Raw genomic sequence first — 20,619 nt, forward strand, 5'->3', positions numbered from 1 at the left:
GTCAGACCTCACCTGGAGTACTGTGTCCAGTTCTGGGCACCACAATTCAAGAAGGACACTGACAAACTGGAACGTGTCCAGAGGAGGGCAACCAAAATGGTCAAAGGCCTGGAAACGATGCCTTATGAGGAACGGCTAAGGGAGCTGGGCATGTTTAGCCTGGAGAAGAGGAGGTTAAGGGGTGATATGATAGCCATGTTCAAATATATAAAAGGATGTCACCTAGAGGAGGGAGAAAGGTTGTTTTCTGCTGCTCCAGAGAAGCGGACACGGAGCAATGGATCCAAACTACAAGAAAGAAGATTCCACCTAAACATTAGGAAGAACTTCCTGACAGTAAGAGCTGTTCGACAGTGGAATTTGCTGCCAAGGAGTGTGGTGGAGTCTCCTACTTTGGAGGTCTTTAAGCAGAGGCTTGACAACCATATGTCAGGAGTGCTCTGATGGTGTTTCCTGCTTGGCAGGGAGTTGGACTCGATGGCCCTTGTGGTCTCTTCCAACTCTATGATTCTATGATTCTATAAGATTGATTAAAGACAAAAGAAGTATTCCAAATGCACTATCAGATTTCTTTATTGCAGGGGACTGGACTAGATGACCCACGGGATCCCTTCTAACTTGGCAGTTCTATGATTCTAAGAGCACTCTCTCCTGCAGTTTCCTGCAACTGGCATTTATTTACCAAAGTTTATACAGCGCTTGATTGTTTTTTTTAAAAAAACCCTCAAAGTGGCTTGCAAAGGGAAAAGGAAAAACAAAAAAAACCAGGCCTTGCTCCCTAGATGTTTGAAACTAGGGGTAGGCAAGCTAAGGCCCATGGGCCGGATGCAGCCCAATCGCCTTCTCAATCCGGCCCAAGAATCAGCATGTTTTTACATGAGTAGAATGTGTCCTTTTATTTAAAATGCATCTCTGGGGCATAGGAATTTGTTCATTCCCCCCAAAAAATATAGTCCGACCCCCTCCAAGGTCTGAGGGACAGTGGACCAGCCCACAGCTGAAAAAGGTTGCTGACCCCAGTTTAAAACACTTCCCAACAGTGATCATTTAAGCAAATTGAGTACTCAGACCAATTCAAAGATAGTCTTACACAGAACAGACTGGTTGAAGTCAATATAAATTGACTAACTTAAATACATTAATTTCAGTGTGTATTCCTTGAATACCACCCCAAGGCTTTTGAATGAACATTGTGCAAAATTACCATTTAGGAAATTATAATCTTCATCTTTCCCTATATAATCCTTTCAAACTGCAGCAGCACAGTGACAAGATTGTTTCTGCATTTTCTGTTTTAACCAGCTCATGCTGGTGCTGATATCCTTTGCTTTTGATTAAATTCAGGGCTGGATGAAGACCATTAGAGGCCCTAAACGCTGAAAAGATTATGGTGCCTCCCAATAGGTAATTCAAAATAAAAATATTAAAACATAAAATAAAAGATTACTTTCTAAAATGACACAAAATTTAAATATATGCAGAGATGTAAATGCACATATGTCAGGTGCTAATGCGTGCCATCCTTGCATTATTTCAGTCTACATTAGGAGTCCGCCCATTGGTTTTGTTGGGAGTAAGTAATGAGAATACAAAAAAGGGGGAAGAATGTGTAAGGAAGTCCAACAAAGGTCAGATTTTCCCTTGAAGACCACTTTGATGCTTCAATGATTGTTCCCTAAGCACCAGCTGAGCCTCTTTTAATGGTGGGACCCTTCACAGATATTAAAATCAGTTGCCAAAGATAAATGCTGGGACTGCGTCATTAATGTATTTATTCATATGAAAACTGATATCCTGCCATTCTGTTGGCTATGCATCACCCAGAAAAGCTGACAGCGATTTAAAAAAATCATAAAATACAATAGCATTTAAAAGAGAAAGATAGAGAGAAATGGGGGTGGGAGGTGGGGTTTGCTTAAATACTGCATGTCTGTTTTGCAGCACAAGCAGGCATTGCCAAGAGCATATGTGGATGTGAAATCCCAGAAAGGAGAAAGAAATGTCATTTATGAAGCTGTGTTGAGTCTACTGTAGCAAGACAAAAGGCATTATGGCATCTTAGGGAGTGCATAATTGGTTTAAGACAGGAGCCCTCGGCAAATGCAATCAGTGAAAGTCTTGTCATAGTAGGATGGTGTGGATTACACCTACTGCCATCATTGTTAACTGCTTCACTGCCAATATGTGTTAAAGAAACAGTTCCATTGTCTGCTTAAACAGCATTCAGGACTGGATGATGTTGTAAGCAGAGCGAACGAAGCAGGGTTAATAAGCTTGAAGTGCAGATATTTTCAGTTGTGTCCCTCTCTAGGTGTACCCATTGTTTTGTCTCATATTTGAGTATATATGCTATTATATGGTGTATTTGGTTGGCAATGTACTTTCAGCAGCCAGAAACACCATAACCAGACACTGGAGAGACCTGTCAGGAGCAAGCATGGACCAATGGTACCAAATAGTATGGGAAACACCCCTACTAGAAAAATTAACCAATAAACTGAAACTGACACGGGGACAAACAGAAGAAGATGCCTTCACTCCAGTATGGCTCCCCTTTATCACATACACAGCCCAACAAGACAATGACAATAATCCACCAACAGCATACAAATAAATATGGCTAACCTGATCCAAAACACCCACCCACCCCACTCACACATGAAAACTAAGATCACCACAGCCAATCGCAAACAAGCAACCACACCCTAGGCCAACCCCAACCTCTCTCACCACCAAAGGAACACAAGTGAACAGCATAAGCAACGCTGACACCAAACCCTACATACATTAAGCATAATAGAAACATCGCCACCCGACCCCACCCCCACCTATCTTCCCCCCTCCACCCCCTTCCCCCCCTCCACCCCCTTTCCCCCCCTTCTCCCCCTAATGTCTCAACAAATGAAACGGATTTGTAAAAATGTTACATGGAAAAAATATGAGAGACCTTATACTTACTTCTCTAAAACAAGGAAATCTGTAATAAAATAAAATAAGCTTGAAGTGCACAAAGCTGCATTGCCAAAGCCTACCCCGAGCTGTGGCTGCAATCCTCAGCATACCTGTTTTCCAAAGAAGAAAAGAAATAAAAGTTCCTTAAAGCTCTGTGGAACTTGCTGCCAAATAATGTGATCAGAATCAAGGCAAAACCCTTGTGTTTTGATGTGGAGACCCAGTCCCAAATCTCTGCTCAGTGCAGAGATGCTTAAGCCTATCCGCTCTCTCAGCCTAGCCTCCCTCACAGGACCATTGTGAAGATAGAATTGAGTAACTTGGTATTTGCATTGAATATAAGATAGGAAAGAATTCTAAAGGACCAGAAAGCAGCTGGCAGACCATTTTTCTGTACAAAACCTGTAGGTGTTGCCTACCACCTTTGGGCTGCATTTAAATGCAATGTGGGGTTTTTGTTTTGTTTTTGCTCCTCCTTTGAGATTGATAGTGACCTGAATTACCAGGTTCCCTTCTGGGATTCACATTCATTTTTTTAAAAACAGCAGCTGAATCTCACTTGAAACTGCTGGTGAAGAGGTCATTCCCATCAGAGCAATTTGCATCAATATACTAACAGAACTCAGCCTCCTGGGTGTGGTGTGGCGTTTGCAGATAAGGAGATTAGCCTGCCCAATCATAAGATAACGCAGTCAAAAATGAGCCTCTGCAAGGAACTTGTGATGACTCATAGCTGCTAGAGAAACAGCAACTGAAAAAGTAATCAGTGTGGCTCCAGTTCTGTTTTAAACAGCCTGTTCCAAGCTGGCACTCTTCATGCTACAGCTCCCATCAACCACAGCTGCATAGGACTGATGGGATTTGTAATCCAAAACATCCGGGGGGGGGTCACCTGGTTGCCAAAGGGCTGGTTAAAAGAAAGAGTGGAAGTTTTACAAGATCATAGAATCAGCCACAGACCATCCTTGGAAGCTGGCAACAGGTGAAGAGAAAGAATAAACATGCATGCCTGAAGTATTTTCCTCTCACCATCACATCAATTGGCTCTCCATCAACTTACATTAAGAAGAGGTTTAAGGGAGAGAAGGCTAACTTTCAGATGGCTTTAGGCCCTACTACAGTTCAACTTATAAATTAAGTTCTGAGTCCCACTAAGGGTACAATTCTAACCCACTTACCTAAGAGTCAGATCCACTGAGTACTTCGGAGTAGACATGGTTAGGATTGTGCTGTACTAGTCTCTTGACCCTGAAAAGTGTTATCTGACACCTGAGGTGTGTGTTTTCCACCCTATCCTTGTGATTGTAATCGGTTTCACCTGGTTTTAGTTTTTAATTGTTGCACTCTGCCCAGGGACCTACAGGTGAAGGATGCATAGTAAATGCAATGAGGATTATGGAAACCAGGCAGCAATTTTAACATTTTTGCAAAGGCCAATGGATTCATACTGGTGTCTTTGGACAAACGTATAAAGAAGGATAGCAAGAAGAAGTGTGCATGCACACGAAAGCTCATACAAATAACAAACTTAGTTGGTCTCTAAGGTGCTACTGGAAGGGTTTTTTTTAAAATATTTTGTTTCAAGGATAACAATGTTAGATCTGAAATGTAGAGATAAACACACATCTTTTTATGTTTCAATTCTACAACACCATCCTTACCCCCCCCCACGCCCATTTACAGGAACAGAGTATGCAAATATTCAAATGCAGCATGCCTCTAAATACAAGATGCTGCAGAGCAAAATCAGAAGAGGTGTCTTGCCTTCCATGTCCTGGTGGACTTCCCAGGTGCATCTAGCTGGCTATTGTGGGAAAGGAGCAGCTGAACTAGATGGGCCTGTGATCTGATTCAGCAGGGCTCATCTCCTGTTCCTATCTCAGAATGTCAGTTTGGCATGATATAAACTTCATTAATACATTTTTAATGCCATCAATTCAGTTGGCATTAAAAAATAAATCAGTGTACTCAGGGTTGTGGGCCCAAGCTTGTGGTACTCTCCACCACCTGAAATTAGACAAGCACTCTCCTTGCTGAACATCAGGTGCATGACTAAGGTTTCATTGTTCCAAGATGCATGCTAAGGTAATGTCTGGTTTTATAGAAGAACCAAACCACTTGAAGCCAGTCTTACAGATGAAGCCCTTGCAAAATGACTGGGGGAATAATGCTTACATGTTTATGAGTTTTCAAAGGAAGCAAGTTCTCAATGTGAGGGGGCAGACCACCTGCAGGAGCGCTACGCCATGTAGCTGGAACTATTAAGGGAATGTTCTTGCTTGCAAGCTTCAGTCAAAACAGACAGCAGGTAATGTAGTAGAAGTACCTCCATGCAGAGTACAAGAATATCCAGCCAAAGGCTGGCTCTGCTGGAAACCCTCATCCCATCTGGCTTATTAGGTGTAAGGATTTCTCTCCCCTCCCAATCCTGTGGGTTTGTGCAGTCACTAACTTGCGATGGCACACTCTGTAGAGATGTGCATTGATTTTCAGTGAAATAAATGAGCTCTCTTCATTTTTATAATGAAAACGGAAAGGGAAGAAAACAAATCGCAAAGTGTGGAAATGGGTGTGTGAAATCCATTTAGGGCTAGCATCCCCAAACTCGGCCCTCCAGGTGTTTTTGGACTATCATCCCCATCATCCCCGACTACTGGTCTTGTTAGCTAGGGATGATGGGAGTTGTCGTCCCGAAACATCTGGAGGGCAGAGTTTGAGGATGCCTGACTTAGGGCTTCCCCACTGCCCATTCATTTTCAAGGTGCTTTGTACTGGCTGCATAGCCTGAAATGTGATGTATATGTGCATCTCTCTGGGGCATAGAGCGCGTGTGAAATCAAGTAAGACAAACTGTAAAGCTCTACCTTGTATGTTGATAACCCTTATGCTATGTCTGTACTGGGCGCTTTTAAAAATTGGCTGGTTCCTCATCTAGCCTTGGCCACCCTGATGTGCTTGAGATGTTTTGAATTACAGTGGTACCTCAGGTTACATACGCTTCAGGTTACAGACTCGGCTAACCCAGAAATAGTGCTTCAGGCTAAGAACTTTGCTTCAAGATGAGAACAGAAATTGTGCAGCGGCGGCGCAGCAGCAGGAGGCCCCATTAGCTAAAGTGGTGCTTCAGGTTAAGAACAGTTTCAGGTTAAGAACGGACCTCTGGAACGAATTAAGTACTTAACCCGAGGTACCACTGTACAACCCCATCAGAAGATGCCATGGGTAGGCAAACTAAGGCCCGGGGGCCAGATCTGGCCCAACTGCCTTCTAAATCCGGCCAGTGGACGGTCTGGGAATCAGCGTGTTTTTACATGAGTAGAATGAGTCGTTTTATTTAAAATGCATCTCTGGGTTATTTGTGGGGCATAGGAATTCATTCTCCCCCTCCCCAAAAAAATATAGTCCGGCCCACCACAAGGTCTGAGGGACAGTGGACTGGCCCCCTGCTGAAAAAGTTTGCTGACCCCTGTCTAAACTATCTGAAATCTGCAGGTCTGATATTGTTTGTATATATGAACAAAGGCAAATCCTATGCCATTTAAGTAGGGATCACCAAAAGGTTGCAGTCTGCCGAAGATTGGATGGGTCTTCCATTGAAATCAATGCAGAAAAAGAAACAAGAATAACCATCAAGAAACAAAAGGAATGCAATTAATATAAATGGAAAATGTAACTTAATATGGAATTAAATGGGAAAACAATGCCCCCCGCCCCGTATAAGCCAGATCCTATAGATGTGATGGAACATGGGGGAAATATATAAACACACTGAAGTCTATAGACAACTTGTTGCCGTTGAGCTGCTTGTTGGACATCAATCCCAGCAGATATGGGCAATGGTCAGGTATAATGGGAGTTACAGTTCAGCAACTTCAGAAAGGCAACAGGTTCCCATCACAAAACTAAATGGTATACAGAACCAGCTGAAGTATGCACCTGCTATACTGCAATAACCATTTCCAAAGGGGTTATGTTTAATAAGTACCATAATAGCGTATCTCTGTCTCATTTTCTGCACAGGAAACAGATTTGCAGTAACTACTCAAGCACAAGCTACATTGAGATATTACTGTATATTGTAGAATCAGGGTGCTAGAACCTTGAATAGCTAAAGAACTGCTACAAGGACAAAACAAAAATGTCTCTAGAAAGAAGCTGCCATTGGTAATGCATAGACTGGTGTACAGTATTTATCCCAACAGAAATATCCCTTTTTTTAGTCTTCAAGTTCAAGTCTGCTGTATACAAGTCACTTAAAAAGGCACAGTTTTGTTTACAATACATATGAAAAAACAGTTTAAGCAAAGTTATTGAATCACCATTCAGTACAGCACAAGGCCCCCACTTTTACAAGTTAATACATTTTTTTTAAAAAAACCCACACACTATATAAAAAGTCATACCTACTCACAAAACACATAGCATTAGAAAAGCAAAAAAAATTCTAACAGTCCAAGACTTCCAGGCACATTATAGAACTAGTAACATAAATATGCAAGACAATTAAGAGTCAAACATAATGATGTAATGCAATCATTCCTTTCCCAACTGTATTATTTCCAATATTAAGAACCAAAAAGCACATATATTTGTGCAACAAGCTTGTGTGTCTACCTCAAAAAAAGATAAGCTTCTATCACTAGAAAGTTATCCAGTAAAATAATGGTAAGGAATATTTGTATATCTCAACTAGAAAGCCTAACTTCAAACGTTTGCTAACATACACAAATAAGGTGGGCAAGGTAATCTTCATTTTAATATTCCTATAAACAGGAAGGAGAATGGTTTCTGGAGACAAAAGATCAAAACTAAGAACCTACACAGAGCTATTTGCTAATACTTTATTTCAGTTAGGCAAACCTCTAAACAAGTGTACCTAGGACCACAGTCAAACACTGAAGCGTTCCTGAGTTTATAAATATATCTGTGGTGTTTGTCCATGAAACCAAGAGAAGCTTAACAGTATTGGGTAACCACCGAAATAAGGTAAAACATTTGTGTAACTTAAAAAAATGAACAACTGGCTGAAATTCAGGATATCCTAGTATGGAAGTAAACAGAAAAATGGCTCTGAGGAACTCCAGATGTCAAGCATTAGACTCAAAATATTAATTTGTAGACAGAAGAAGACTACCACCACATATTTCTTAAAACTTCTAAGTTATTTGGACTAACTGGTCAAATTTAACCACTTTATAATAGAATGGTTGCTGTTTTTTAACTCGTTAAAAATATATATTAGTTAAGCTGGTAGTATTTCAAGTGAAGGCGAGTATTGGTCAAGTGATCATCTGTCTCTATACTTATATTTTATAGCCTGAGACACTGGAAATGTTTGTCGCTGTCTTTTGGGTCTAGAAGGTCCAACATACCACAATGACCCTCACTTGCATGCCTGCTTCAGGCTCTACTCTGTGGAGGAAGCCGGCTAAACCACACTGAGCAACGGAGGTTAAGCAGAAGTTGATGGGAGGAAGTCAGGTCACACAAGATTCTTCTCCTGCCCCATAGACAATTCGCTCGTCATTCAGAGTTCAACACCATACAGTCTATCACATTTTAATAATCGTGTTCAAATGTTAACATCAAGGGTGGGGGACCTGTGGCCCTCCAGAAGTTGCTAACCTGCAACTCCCATCAGTCCCAGCAAGGTTGGTCAACAGCCAAGAATGATGGGAGGTGTGGCCCAGCAACATCTGGCAGGTCAAAGGTTAGCCACGCCCATTAGGTTAAGAGGATATACAGTATACACAGATCGTTGCAAGTGTATGGCTGACCCTGAGTATTTCTGTAACTGCATTTGGACTACAAAGTGATGTGTCGCCTGCTCTGCCTTGGTTAAAAAGGCCAATATAAAAACAAACCCACCCATCCATCCATCCGTCCGTCATAAAAAGTTTCTAGAAAGTCATGTACAAAAACGAAAAGAGCAAACCCCCAGTCACACAAACACTATTGTACTGTTATGTTTCCGAGCCATGAATAAAATGTAGTAAAGTCATTCTGTGAGGCGCACACGGCTACAACAATGTGGTTTACAACCTAAATGTAACACTTAGTGATTGTGTAGAAATAAGTGTTGCTCAGCCTAAGATTGATCTCGCCTTCATTGCCTACACATGAAAAATACAAACAGCAAGTCAACCGATAATATTTTTTTGAAGGAGGAAAAAACAACAACGCAAGATGCCCTCAGTAATTATACTGACGCTGGCAAGGCTGGTGAACAAACAATCCGTTGTTCTTGAGTTGCCGAGAGTAGCAATCCCTGGTGAGGTTTTGGCGACGGAGGCAGTTTCTGTTCAGATATTGTCTTTTGTTGTGTTCTTTTATCCACTGGGAAGGACGAAAACTCTTGGTCTGTTCGAGAAAGGTTGAGTGAGCAGTGATTGCTGCAAAATAGCATCGGATGTGTTGACCCCTTTCACTTTGGGCTTCTGATCTAGAATTCAAAGGAGAGAGAGGTTATGGCACAACCACTGATGGTCTGCATGTCAAGACACTCTGGTGACAGCCAGTGTGTGCTTGTGGTTGGCACAAAGGTAGCTCTTTGTCATGTGGTAAAGATCTGGTCCTGTGGATTTAAGAATCCTGTTTAGGGGTAGCATCAAGGGTGGGCATGGATGGGCAGCTGTCATGCCCCAGTGTGTGTCTCTCGGAGGGTGGTCTCTGCTGATCTCTGGCCCTGCTGCTGCTCCTGAGAGCAAGGAGAAGAGACCTCTACATATGCTTTTGCCTTCTCTCCTCGGGAAGGTGCTATGGATTGGGTCCAGAGGGAGAGGCAAATGAAAAGGCCCAGGGGACCTAACATGGAGCCCCCTTCAGAGGTTGCTGGATGACATCTCTCATCAATCGCAGCCTGCATAGCCAATGGTCAGGGAGGGCGGGAGATTTTTAGAAGAAAAGTTGTGATGGTGGATTGGCATTACAAAATGTTTAAAACAAATACACCCTTCCAATATCCTATCCTATCCTAGTACTGTACATAAAAGAATACAGTTAAATGAATCTTGTTTATATTTTTGGCAGTATTCAGCAAATGAAGTGGGAAATACTTAAGTGTGAGGTGGTCTGTTGCTGCTGAAATTACTGAAGCCTTTGTTGCTTCTATGATATACAGTGGTACCTCTGGTTACAGACACGTCAGGTTACATACACTTCAGGTTACAGACTCCGCTAACCCAGAAATAGTACCTCAGGTTTAGAACTTTGCTTCAGGATGAGAACAGAAATCATGCTCCGGCGGCACGGCGGCAGCAGGAGGCCCCATTAGCTAAAGTGGTGATTCAGGATAAGAACAGTTTCAAGTTAAGAACGGACCTCCAGAAGAATTAAGTATTTAACCCGAGGTACCACTGTATTTGGGGACGCGGGTGGCGTTGTGGGTAAAAGCCTCAGTGCCTAGGGCTTGCCGATCGAGAGGTCGGCGGTTCGAATCCCCGCGGCGGGGTGCGCTCCCGCTGCTCGGTCCCAGCGCCTGCCAACCTAGCAGTTCGAAAGCACCCCTGGGTGCAAGTAGATAAATAGGTACCGCTTACCAGCGGGAAGGTAAACGGCGTTCCGTGTGCTGCGCTGGCTCGCCAGATGCAGCTTTGTCACGCTGGCCACGTGACCCGGAAGTGTCTCCGGACAGCGCTGGCCCCCGGCCTATAGATGTGAGATGGGCGCACAAACCCCAGAGTCTGTCAAGACTGGCCCGCTCGGGCAGGGGTACCTTTACCTTTACCACTGTATTTAATAAAATCACACCATGTTAAATATATTTTTTGTTATGCCTTTATGTAAACACATGAATTTTGGATTAACTATTCAGATAGGGTCCAGTTCACGGTTCTATCCTACCAATATTCTAAAGTGGAATTTTCCAAATATTTCCAGCATCTTGTAAAAATTAACGAGCTGCTAATAGAAGAAAACTGATTAGATCCTTATTCTTGCAGTCCGTATTTTGCCCATCCAAAAGATTTACTAGTGCAAGCTCCCTAGGGTGGATGGGAGATGAAATCCTACAATATATGGAGGACCCTGTACCCTGTTTCTGCTTTAGACAAAGGGCTTGCACAGATTAATGTTCGCTATTGAGCTCAATGTATGTGAACCCCCTTTGGGCTGGTGCTGGATGCATGTGGCCTGAATGCATTTGATGGTGGACTCCATTATGTGAAGATGTGCTCTTGAGATAGATGGGAAGAAGTACCGTATTTTTCGCTCTATAACACGCACCCGACCATAACACGCACATAGTTTTTAGAGGAGGAAAACAAGGAAAAAAAATATTCTAAACGAAACATTGGGTGTATGATTTCTGTGGTTCATGCTGTGGCCACAGACATGTGATCTGACGGTGAGTTTGGGGTAGCCCAGTGCAAAAATCCTGAGGATCCATGTGGATCCATGCTTTGTAACCACGTTTTAAGTGGGGAGGGAAGGAAAAGCACTCAAGGGACAAGGAACACGCGTGGGTTGGGTGGAGAAGGATGCTATTCATAATGCAGAAGAGGGGTATAAGAGGAGAAGGCTCCTCTCCTCTCCCGCTTTGCTGTCTCAAAGCGGGCCATGGAGGAGGTAAGGAAGGGGAACCATGGATCCTCTGCTCACGATTGCAGCAGATCCCCCGCCATCCGTAGGCATTCCCTCCATAACACGCACAGACATTTCCCCTTACTTTCTAGGAGGAAAAAAGTGAGTGTTATGGTGCAAAAAATACGGTATTTTTTGTGTGTGCCTGCAAAAGGATGGATAGATGGATGGATGGAAGAATTTATGTATGCATATATGGTCTGGAAGGGAGGGATGTGTGGTCTGAGTGTGCTTGTTAAAGAGAGGGGGACATGCATTGTGTATATGTGTGTCTGTGAAAGGTAGACAAAGTTAAGGAGAGGAAGGCAGGAGAAGAAATGGGGTTCATTCAATTACACCAGAACATTGTAGTAGAAGCATTCATGACGGGGGAGTGAGTAGGAAGGAGGGTGTACCATAAGGAGAAGAGAGGAAAATCCTTGCATGTACCAAGGATAAAAAAATCACAGGGGGAGAAGATGGGCATATACCAAATGGGAAATTTGGTTGGGGAGGGAGTAGTGTCACAAATACAGAGAAATAGTAGAAATGTACCAGTGGGAAGAATCGCGGGTGAGGGGAAGAGAAATAAGAGAAGGAAAATGGAGCATACTAAGGAGATTAGTCATGGGATGATGTGTGGGGTGTTCTGCACATGTTTGAAAAGCTTCTTTTGCACACAGGGAGTTTTGCTAGGTGTCTTGGGCTCACCCCACCACCAACGGAGGATAACATTTCATACGTCTGATGAAGTTGACTGTATTCCAAAATGTGCTAATTTTAAAGGAATATTTTCTCCCTAGTGAACATTATTTGATGTTCTGTACAAACCAAGGAGCAAATATCTTACCTAGGATTGCTTACATCACGAGGCTCTGTCTCCTCCTCCTCCTCCTCTTCTTCTTCTTCCTCCTCCTCATCACCACCACAGCTCGTCTTGTTGAGGCTGTGGCGGGTATTATGGACTGCATATACAGACATGCTGGGATGCTCGATCAGAAGGTTCTCCAAGGGGCTGGTTTCCACTTTGAGAGCGGTCAGGCCACCCGCAGTGAAACACGGAGGTGGCGTAATGAACCAGCTCTCCTCCATGGGGCACGAGTCAAACTGGATAAAGCAAGATTCACTGTCATCAGCCAAACATTCCAAGGAAGGAGGCAGACAAGAGCAGACGGGTGAATTGTCCACAGGCGATGCTTTATGGATATCTTCTTCTTCTTCTTCTTCCTCCTCCTCCACCTCCTCCTCCTCTTCAATCATTGAGAAGTTAGTACAGGTGTCTATTGGGAGTTACAACAGCCATTGAGATAGATGGGCGAGGTTGATTGACGCAGCCAGAGTTCAGATGGTTTACAGTAGGTGCAAAGAATATGTTCCCCCCTCAAGATATTGTTGGACTACAACTCCGCAAGCATTGGCCGTTCTGGCCACATCTGAGAGTTGGAATTCAAGAACATCCAGAGAGCCATAGGTTCCCCAGTCTTAGTTTGCAAGGAACAAAATATCCACAATTTTATACCGCTAATGGATGCTTGGAAGACCTTTTAGGTAACAAGTGTCTAATAAATGAAATAATCGGTTGTACTCACCTATGATTATTGTTGCCAGTGCAATTTTTTTTAGTAGTACTATGGAATATTCTCCCTTCCCCCCCCACATGCCCCCTAAATGTGTCCTGGGGTTTTCCCCAACCTCTGGAGCAGATTTGGGGGTGGCGTGAACATTCATGGGGGCAAAATCCCACTAATTCTTGCTAGCACAAGAATAGGGGCACTAGTGCAATAGGCAGTGTAAAAACACAGGAATGACAAAATCTGTTCAGATCTTTACATGGGATGATGATTCTCCTTCCATGGTAGAGCAGGGCATAAATGCCCACTCCTCCTCTATAGGGATAAGGATAAGGATTTTGCGTGGGGGTTCCAATCCCAGCCCCAATGCATAAGCATGCATAGCCCTGTTACACCCACCATGCTCTTCTTCTGGGTCCAAAAGGACCTGCATGTTGGTGATAGCATGTCAACTGGTCATCAGCCGTTTTACGCTAAGGTAAGCATCTGAACCAACCCACAAATCCTTCCAGAGGGTGGGGGGTGGCTTACATTCTACAATAGTTGAACAAAGTTGGGGCATGGGAAGGGGGAAGAGAGGAGAGATCAACCATTTATAATTACGGAGTTGTGGAAATTTGTTGGCAGTATAGAACTTGGCCCGGGAAAATGCCCTGTGATGGGGGCAAGATACTTTCCCAGCTTGAACAAGCAGTTTTTTATTCCTTTTTCCCCCTTACACAATTTCATGTTTAACATGAAATATTCCCTGCAATTAAAAAAAAAAAACCCTTTGTAAACAGAAAATAAAACTTGCTTCCTGATGCAGAAATTATAGTTTCTTATAATTAAGAAACTATAAGAAATTATAGTTTCTTATATTATAGTGAAATGGAGATCTTACCGATAAAATCCACCAGAATCCACTCCTCCTCTTCTTTCTCGCTGAACTCTGGCTCTTGCCTGGGCAAATTATTGATTTCTCCCACGAACATATTATTCAGCCTCTGGAACATTACTAAGGCAATAACAAGACTCTGGCTGGAACGTCTTCGTATGCAAGAGTTAAGGTACAGGTTCACAATGTACTAGCCAAGGGTGCAGGTAGAAGATTAAAGTGCACAAATACTTTTATCTGCTTAGGCACAGAACATGGGGAGGCATGGCTTTCTTTGTAAACGGTTGCTACAAAATCCTGCAAAAAAGAGGGGGGGGAGTCTTAATGCTACATGCACACACAGAAAACATATACTGTTCAGGGGTTATTCCACACGTTACATGGCAGCAACCCGTATTTGTCACTGAGCCATGTGGAGCTGCAGGCACCATTATCAAGTAGATTCAATGGCACAATAAAAGGGCAGTTTCAAATTTCTATAGAGGGGAGCTGGTTCCAATGGTGTCTTCAAGTACAAAACAACCAGTGGCTTTTCAAAAGCATTACAGTGGTACCTCGGGTTACATACGCTTCAGGTTACATACGCTTCAGGTTACAGACTCCACTAACCCAGAAATAGTGCTTCAGGTTAAGAACTTTGCTTCAGGATGAGAACAGAATTCATGCTGCGGTGGCAGCAGAAGGAGGCCCCATTAGCTAAAGTGGTGCTTCAGGTTAAGAACAGTTTCAGGTTATGTACGGACCTCTGGAATGAATTAAGTACTTAACCCGAGGTACCACTGTAGTTACATTTTTTAAAAAAGAGAAAACAATACCACTATAGAAAATCTGAGATAATTGCAGGGCAATTAAGATTCCTCATCTCTCTCATCTTTATACTTGCCCATATAGGTGAAACCAGGCTCACGGGGTAATCAGCTCTGCTCATTGAACCATCATATTGTGCTTGCCATCCCCACTGCTCCATAGGTTCCCCCCCTTCCCAGTCCTGCCTGGAGGTGCCAGGATTTGAACCCGGGACATTCTGCATATAAAGCATGTGCTCTATCACCAAATTAGAATGCTTTCCTTCTCTCTAGTCTCCAACAGTAGTTAGCTTCCTGGAAGCGCTAGGGCTTAAGGTTGTATCTAAAGAACAGCCCGTGTTCTGGAACTCCTGGTTCTTAATCCAAATATTTTCTTCTGAGATGTTTCAACTCAGCTGCAAGGACAAACTTAACAGCCTCCTTCTCATCTCTTATTAAGTGTTCTAGGGATAAGCTCTACAGAAATGAAAGTCCATCAGTTCTATAGTACCACATTCACCGTTTCAAAGATCAGCAATATCACTGTTTCCAGCAGGGGGCTCAGAAGCGCAGGTTTTAAGTTAAAAGTAGCATACCCCCCCCTCTTCACTTATCAGGATAGCATTCTGCAGCGGGATTCCAGTTGCACAGGTAGGGAGTCTCACTAGCTTATGGAAATTGTCTTAATGCTAATGATATTGAGACACTGAGAGAGTTCTTGTTTGAGGACATGCGGCAGCCAGATAACGTGAAAGTAATAGCACATTATACAGTTAACATAATCTCAGTAGACCTGATCTATGTTCCCCAAACTTACTGTAAATGTGTAGCATTAAAATGCTGAGGGAAAACCAAGTAAGAAACACACACAAAGACTGGTAGAAAGCAGAGCAATGGAACAAAGTCCAGGACAGGCTTCTCTAAGGAGGTCCGATCCCTACCCTCTTAAGCCACCCTAATATTTTCCAATCAGCACCGTCCTGTACACAGCATTATCTGATTCCCTATATTAATTTTCATAGCTCCAGTGCTGGGGGCTCTTTTTCTTCAGGGCTTTTGCTACTTAGGAATTCTTTCTCAGATACACCTTGATGCACCCGGTGCGGGGGGAGAGAAGAGAAGAGAATCACCCCCATGTTCTAGGCATTTGGGTAAGCTGCCTGGAATTTCCCCCCAGATCTACCTTAAATGATACTTGCGCCTCTTCTCACTACCCCTTGCTTAAATCTACTTCTCCCCAAAGTCACAGGCTGGAGCAGGGGTCGGCAAACTTTTTCAGCAGGGGCCGGTCCACTGCCCCTCAGACCTTGTGGGGGGCCGGACTAGATTTTGAAAAAAAGAATGAACGAATTCCTATGCCCCACAAATAGCCCAGAGATGCATTTTAAATAAAAGGACACATTCTACTCATGTAAAAACTTGTGGATTCCTGGACCATCCGCGGGCCGGATTTAGAAGGTGATTGGGCCAGACTGGCCCCCCAGGCCTTAGTTTGCCTACCCATGGGCTAGAGTGACTTTTTTGGCAGGAGAACAATAGATTAAAAGGTACCAACAGAACACCCAGTTAACTCCTCCACCTTTTCCCCATAAGCCCTTCAGTTTTTAACTCTGCAGCCACCCCATTGTCCAAAAGCAAAAGCCTTGCAGAGAGATTCTCAGACATGAGTGGGCAGATTCAGATCACCCATCAGGCCTGTGCTCAGGCTGGCAGATTCTCCAGGGTCTCTCAGGGAGGGGGCACTGTCTTGAGTGGGTTATTTAGTGTAAAGCATTGTTTGCCCTTCACCCAATAGGCCCAGGGCAGAAATATGCACATTCTAAATAAAAATGAAACAGTACTATTAAAACAGCATAAAACCAAATATGCAGCCGCAACATTAATTCAGATGTGCAGTACACCTCAACCCTCCACTGCTTTTGCATGCAGCTGCTGATCACAGACTTCATGGCTCCTCCCAATTGAGTATAGTGGGCATTCTGCTGTGCAACTTTCCAATAGGAGTTCCTGATGCAAAGCCGAGCTCATTCAAAGCTGTGCAGCAGGCAGCAGCCAACAGGTAAATCATTTGTTAAAATATTTTTTTGCACCATTCAGGACTTTTCTTCTTGTTGATTTTCACTGCTTTCAAAGGCAGCTCCATGAAAACTGAAAACAGGTTGCAAAAGCTTGAACAATGGCTGGCTCCCTCTAATCCAATCAGCACAACTTTGGTCTGATCTACATATAGGAGAGAATGAAGTTAACAGAAGAGACTGTGATATATCAGGCTGCCATTAGAGGGTGCCATCTTTTTTTTTTTTTAAAGTACTGTATTTGTATTTGCATTTGCATTGTTTTTTGTTACCACTGAGACAGAAACAGACACCAATTAAGGGGAGACACAGATATGTTGAAAGACAGGAAAAAGATGGCCATGAAGAATGGACTGCAAATCAAATGATATTTACAATAAACATAGTGAAGGATTAAAAAAAAATGATTCCTGCCCTGTGTGCAGTTTGAAGTGGTATTGTTAATTTTACCATGGAAGAATTCTGCTACCACATTCCACTATATGGGTGGGCAAAAGTCTTAAAGAGAACTTAGAAGTTTGAAACTGCCTACCATAAGAGCTGAAAAGCAATCATGCAAGCATTCTCCACCCACCCACCCACCCACCCAAAACCATCTCCAAAAGCCCTCGGAAGCCTATCAGAATGCTCAGAGGTTGCATCAGACAAATGCTCGGAGGTTGCATCAAATGTGAAATGTTCTTGCAAAGCAAAACAAATGCAAGTCCAGAACAGTTTGCCAAAGACTAGAGCCTTCTGTGGAAAAATAAATACTTGTGAAACTTTAAAACACACGGGGGGGGGGGGGGGACAACTAACTTCCTTGCCCCACAAAGCATCAGGAACTCCTATTGGAAAGTTGCACAGCAGAATGCCCACTATACTCAATTGGGAGGAGCCATGAAGTCTGTGATCAGCAGCTGCATGCAAAAGCAGAAGGTCCCAGCTTTGTTCTGGTGGCATCTCCAGGTAAAGCTCGAAAAGATCTCCATCTAAAAACCCTGGGGAGCTGCTGCCAATCAGTGCAGACACTGGGTGGACCAATGGGCAGGGGTCTCAAAACTGCGGTCAATGAACCAGAGCTTCATCCAGGTTGTCCACAGTGTGGATCTGTGGTTGTGCCCATACTGTATTGATTTTTATTGCTGCTTTTACATTTTATTGCATTGCAATCTGAATTCTGCAAAATGTAAATCGTAATGCCATATGAAGCAATTAAACTGCAATTAAGAATAATAAGTCTAGCACAACACATCACAATTACTACCAACAGGCAGAGAGATCTTGAGTGGTCTGCCAGTTTTCAAGTGATCTATGGCAGTGTGTGCGTGTAAAATTTGGGAAGCACTGCCAAAGGCAACTTCCTAACTGTAGTTACATAAAGAGTGACTTACACAACTGCTTATCCATGTGTGTGTGTCATAGGAACCAACTCCTAGGAGCTGAGGTCCCTTTGGGGGGCCCATAAAATATTTGAGGGGGTCAGGGGCCCACAAGTTGATAGGCACCGTCATTCAAATGGTGTGTGCGAGCCACATCTTGTGATCAATTATATAGGGCAGGGCTTACCTGCCTCCCCAATATTTTATTTAAGTTGGCACCCCTGGGGGGGATTGTGCGTGTTTACCAGAGCACATAGCTTGCTCTTGTCTGTTCATGTATATTGGGCTTCAGGATGGGGCTTCGGCAGGAATCACGCCTCGGGGTGCCGACCCGGATTGCCCCCCTCTCCCCTCCCTTGGCGGCCGTGAGTCACCAGTTCCTGGTTTGTTTTGATCGCGCAAGTTGCCTCTTCCCCGGGCGGCGCCGCTTGGCTGCTCCGGCGAGGTTAGTCACACACCTGAACCCGACTCAACTTCGGAGTCCAAGATCCGCCCCGACGGGAAGAGACGGAAGCCTTACACCAAGGGAAGGGCGGTCTCTCGGCACTGTCAACAAAACAGGATATGCGGGAGGCGGGGGGAAAGCAACCCGATCCCTTTCCAGCCCCCTTGGGCGGATCAGGCAACCCCAGCTCCTCCTCGGCCTCAGTCCCCCCACTCCTTCTCCAGGGGGCGGGCAAGGACAGAGACAAAAGGGAGGGGGAGTTGCTCCAAGGCCGGGTAGAAAGCGGGGAGAGGAAGCGGAGGGCTTCCACAAGGCGCGTGAATTGGCTGCACTGCCTGGGCAGTTGGCTTGGAAAGGACATCTCCAAGGCCGGAGAGCTCTCTGTCCACGCCCCATGGCCCTGGCCGCAGGACGACCTTCACCCCCGCCCTTTAGGGGGGGAAAGGGAGGTCCCCTGCTCTCCGCCCGCCCAGATCGGCGCCGGACTCCACCCTGCGCCTCTCTCGCCAGCAGTTTGAAACTCCGCTCCGGAGACGGGGCGCGCAGGGCAGGCGGGCAAACGCTCGCGCACTTCTCCTCGGGTACATAAAGTTTGTCCGCGCCGGATTATTATTCCGCAGTATCGCGCGCGGAACGGTGCAGGGATCCACGCGCGCGCCTGCAATTGATATTGAAAAGGGGATCCCGAGCCCCGATCCTACAGATCTGGCGATAGTAAGGTTGAAGGATGCGATCCTATGCGAGCTCGCATCGGGATAAAATCACTTGGCACTAAGCACTCACAGGAGCCGTTTATTTGAAAAATAAAGTCGCACCGAAATCAGTGGGGTTCTCCTTTCAAGTTAGTATGTTAGGGATAGTGTTGTATTTTTTTAAAAAACTACTAATTTATATTTAACGGGCTATGGGCTGCACTGCTAGATCTCACGAAAATAAGAGTTAATTCCGCGAATTTTAATAAAACAACCCCACCACCATCACCAAACGAAAACACCCCTTAAGGTACTCGAGAGGACAAGTTATAAGACGCTTTTTCTTTTCTGTTTTTTTTAACGATCTCAGCCTCAGATGAAACCCGCGGCAGTTTCATTAACCAGGAAGTAGGAACAACTGAATTTTGCAGGGCTCGCTTCCAGGGAAGCGGCTTCGCTGGCTGCGAGGCTGGCTGGCAAAACTACGCCACAAGTGGTTTGTGAGCAGCCCAGTCGGAAGGCGCTGCCGAGCGACGGACAAAGCTGGGAGGAGGACCGCGCAGTAATTTACCTTTAAGGAAGTAGAGCCGGGGGGGGGGAAGAGAGGAAGAGAAGAGAAGACTTTGAGAGTTAGTTCTCCCTGCATGAACTCCGGTGTTATTCGCCCCCCCCTCCCCGCATCTCTGCATACTTTGCAGAGGGACGAGACGGACCCTTCCCAGAAAGCGGAACGCAGGAAAGGGCTAGTGGGTAAGCGATTCTGCCCAGCAGCCAGATATATAAATATACTAAACTTTATAGGCGGAGGAGATGGTGGGAATCCCCCTTGCCCAGTTCTTAAAATAGACCAGATTTCCTTTTCTCTCCCTCCCGCCCCCCCCCCGGCTGCATCCAAACGGAACGCGCACCCAACGCCAAGAATATCGCGCCTAAGGTCACTTGTGGCCAAAAAACACCCACACGCACCCGGTACAAAGGATGCCCGCAGCCCTTCACTCACCGTCCGCAAAGCAGCCGGGCAAATCCGGAGCCTGGACGGCGGCGGCGGAGTGAGGTAGATGGCGGGGAGGCTGCTCCTGCGGGCGCCCCGAGCCCTGTTGCACCGGCCAGTCTGCGCTCCCCGCAGAGCCTTTTGTTGTTATAGAATCCGGCGAACAGCTGATCGGCAGCGCCCGCCCCCTCGCCCCGCCCCGCCCGCCTCTTTTGCCTCGACGTTCCCACCCCGCGGCGCGCTGCTAGCAGGGGGCGCGCGAAGGAAGGGAAAGGGGGAGGGCCGCACAGCCGCGCCTGCACCAATTGGGA

General features: G+C 44.9%; 1 protein-coding gene across 5 annotated transcripts; it reads right to left on the minus strand.

Moving 5' to 3' along the window:
• Positions 1–6,904: 6,904 nt before the first annotated feature.
• On the minus strand, positions 6,905–20,478 carry TP53INP1 (tumor protein p53 inducible nuclear protein 1). 5 transcript variants are annotated; one of them, XM_082235910.1, is made up of 4 exons: positions 20,318–20,478; positions 13,966–14,256; positions 12,362–12,791; positions 6,905–9,394 (listed from the first exon to the last, which is right to left on the minus strand). In XM_082235910.1, the coding sequence occupies exons 2-4, from the start codon at positions 14,075–14,077 to the stop codon at positions 9,145–9,147; spliced, it is 792 nt and encodes a 263-aa protein (XP_082092036.1). In that variant the 5' UTR covers positions 14,078–14,256; positions 20,318–20,478; the 3' UTR covers positions 6,905–9,144. The 5 variants fall into 5 exon arrangements, with proteins under 5 accessions (XP_082092036.1, XP_082092037.1, XP_082092038.1 ...); XM_082235911.1 differs by having other exon boundaries at positions 20,284–20,455; XM_082235912.1 differs by lacking the exon at positions 20,318–20,478 and adding an exon at positions 18,639–19,041.
• Between the last annotated feature and the right edge of the window lie 141 nt (positions 20,479–20,619).

This window comes from Podarcis vaucheri, assembly GCF_965113315.1.
Source record: "Podarcis vaucheri genome assembly, chromosome: 8".
Classification (NCBI taxonomy): Eukaryota; Metazoa; Chordata; class Lepidosauria; order Squamata; family Lacertidae; genus Podarcis; species Podarcis vaucheri.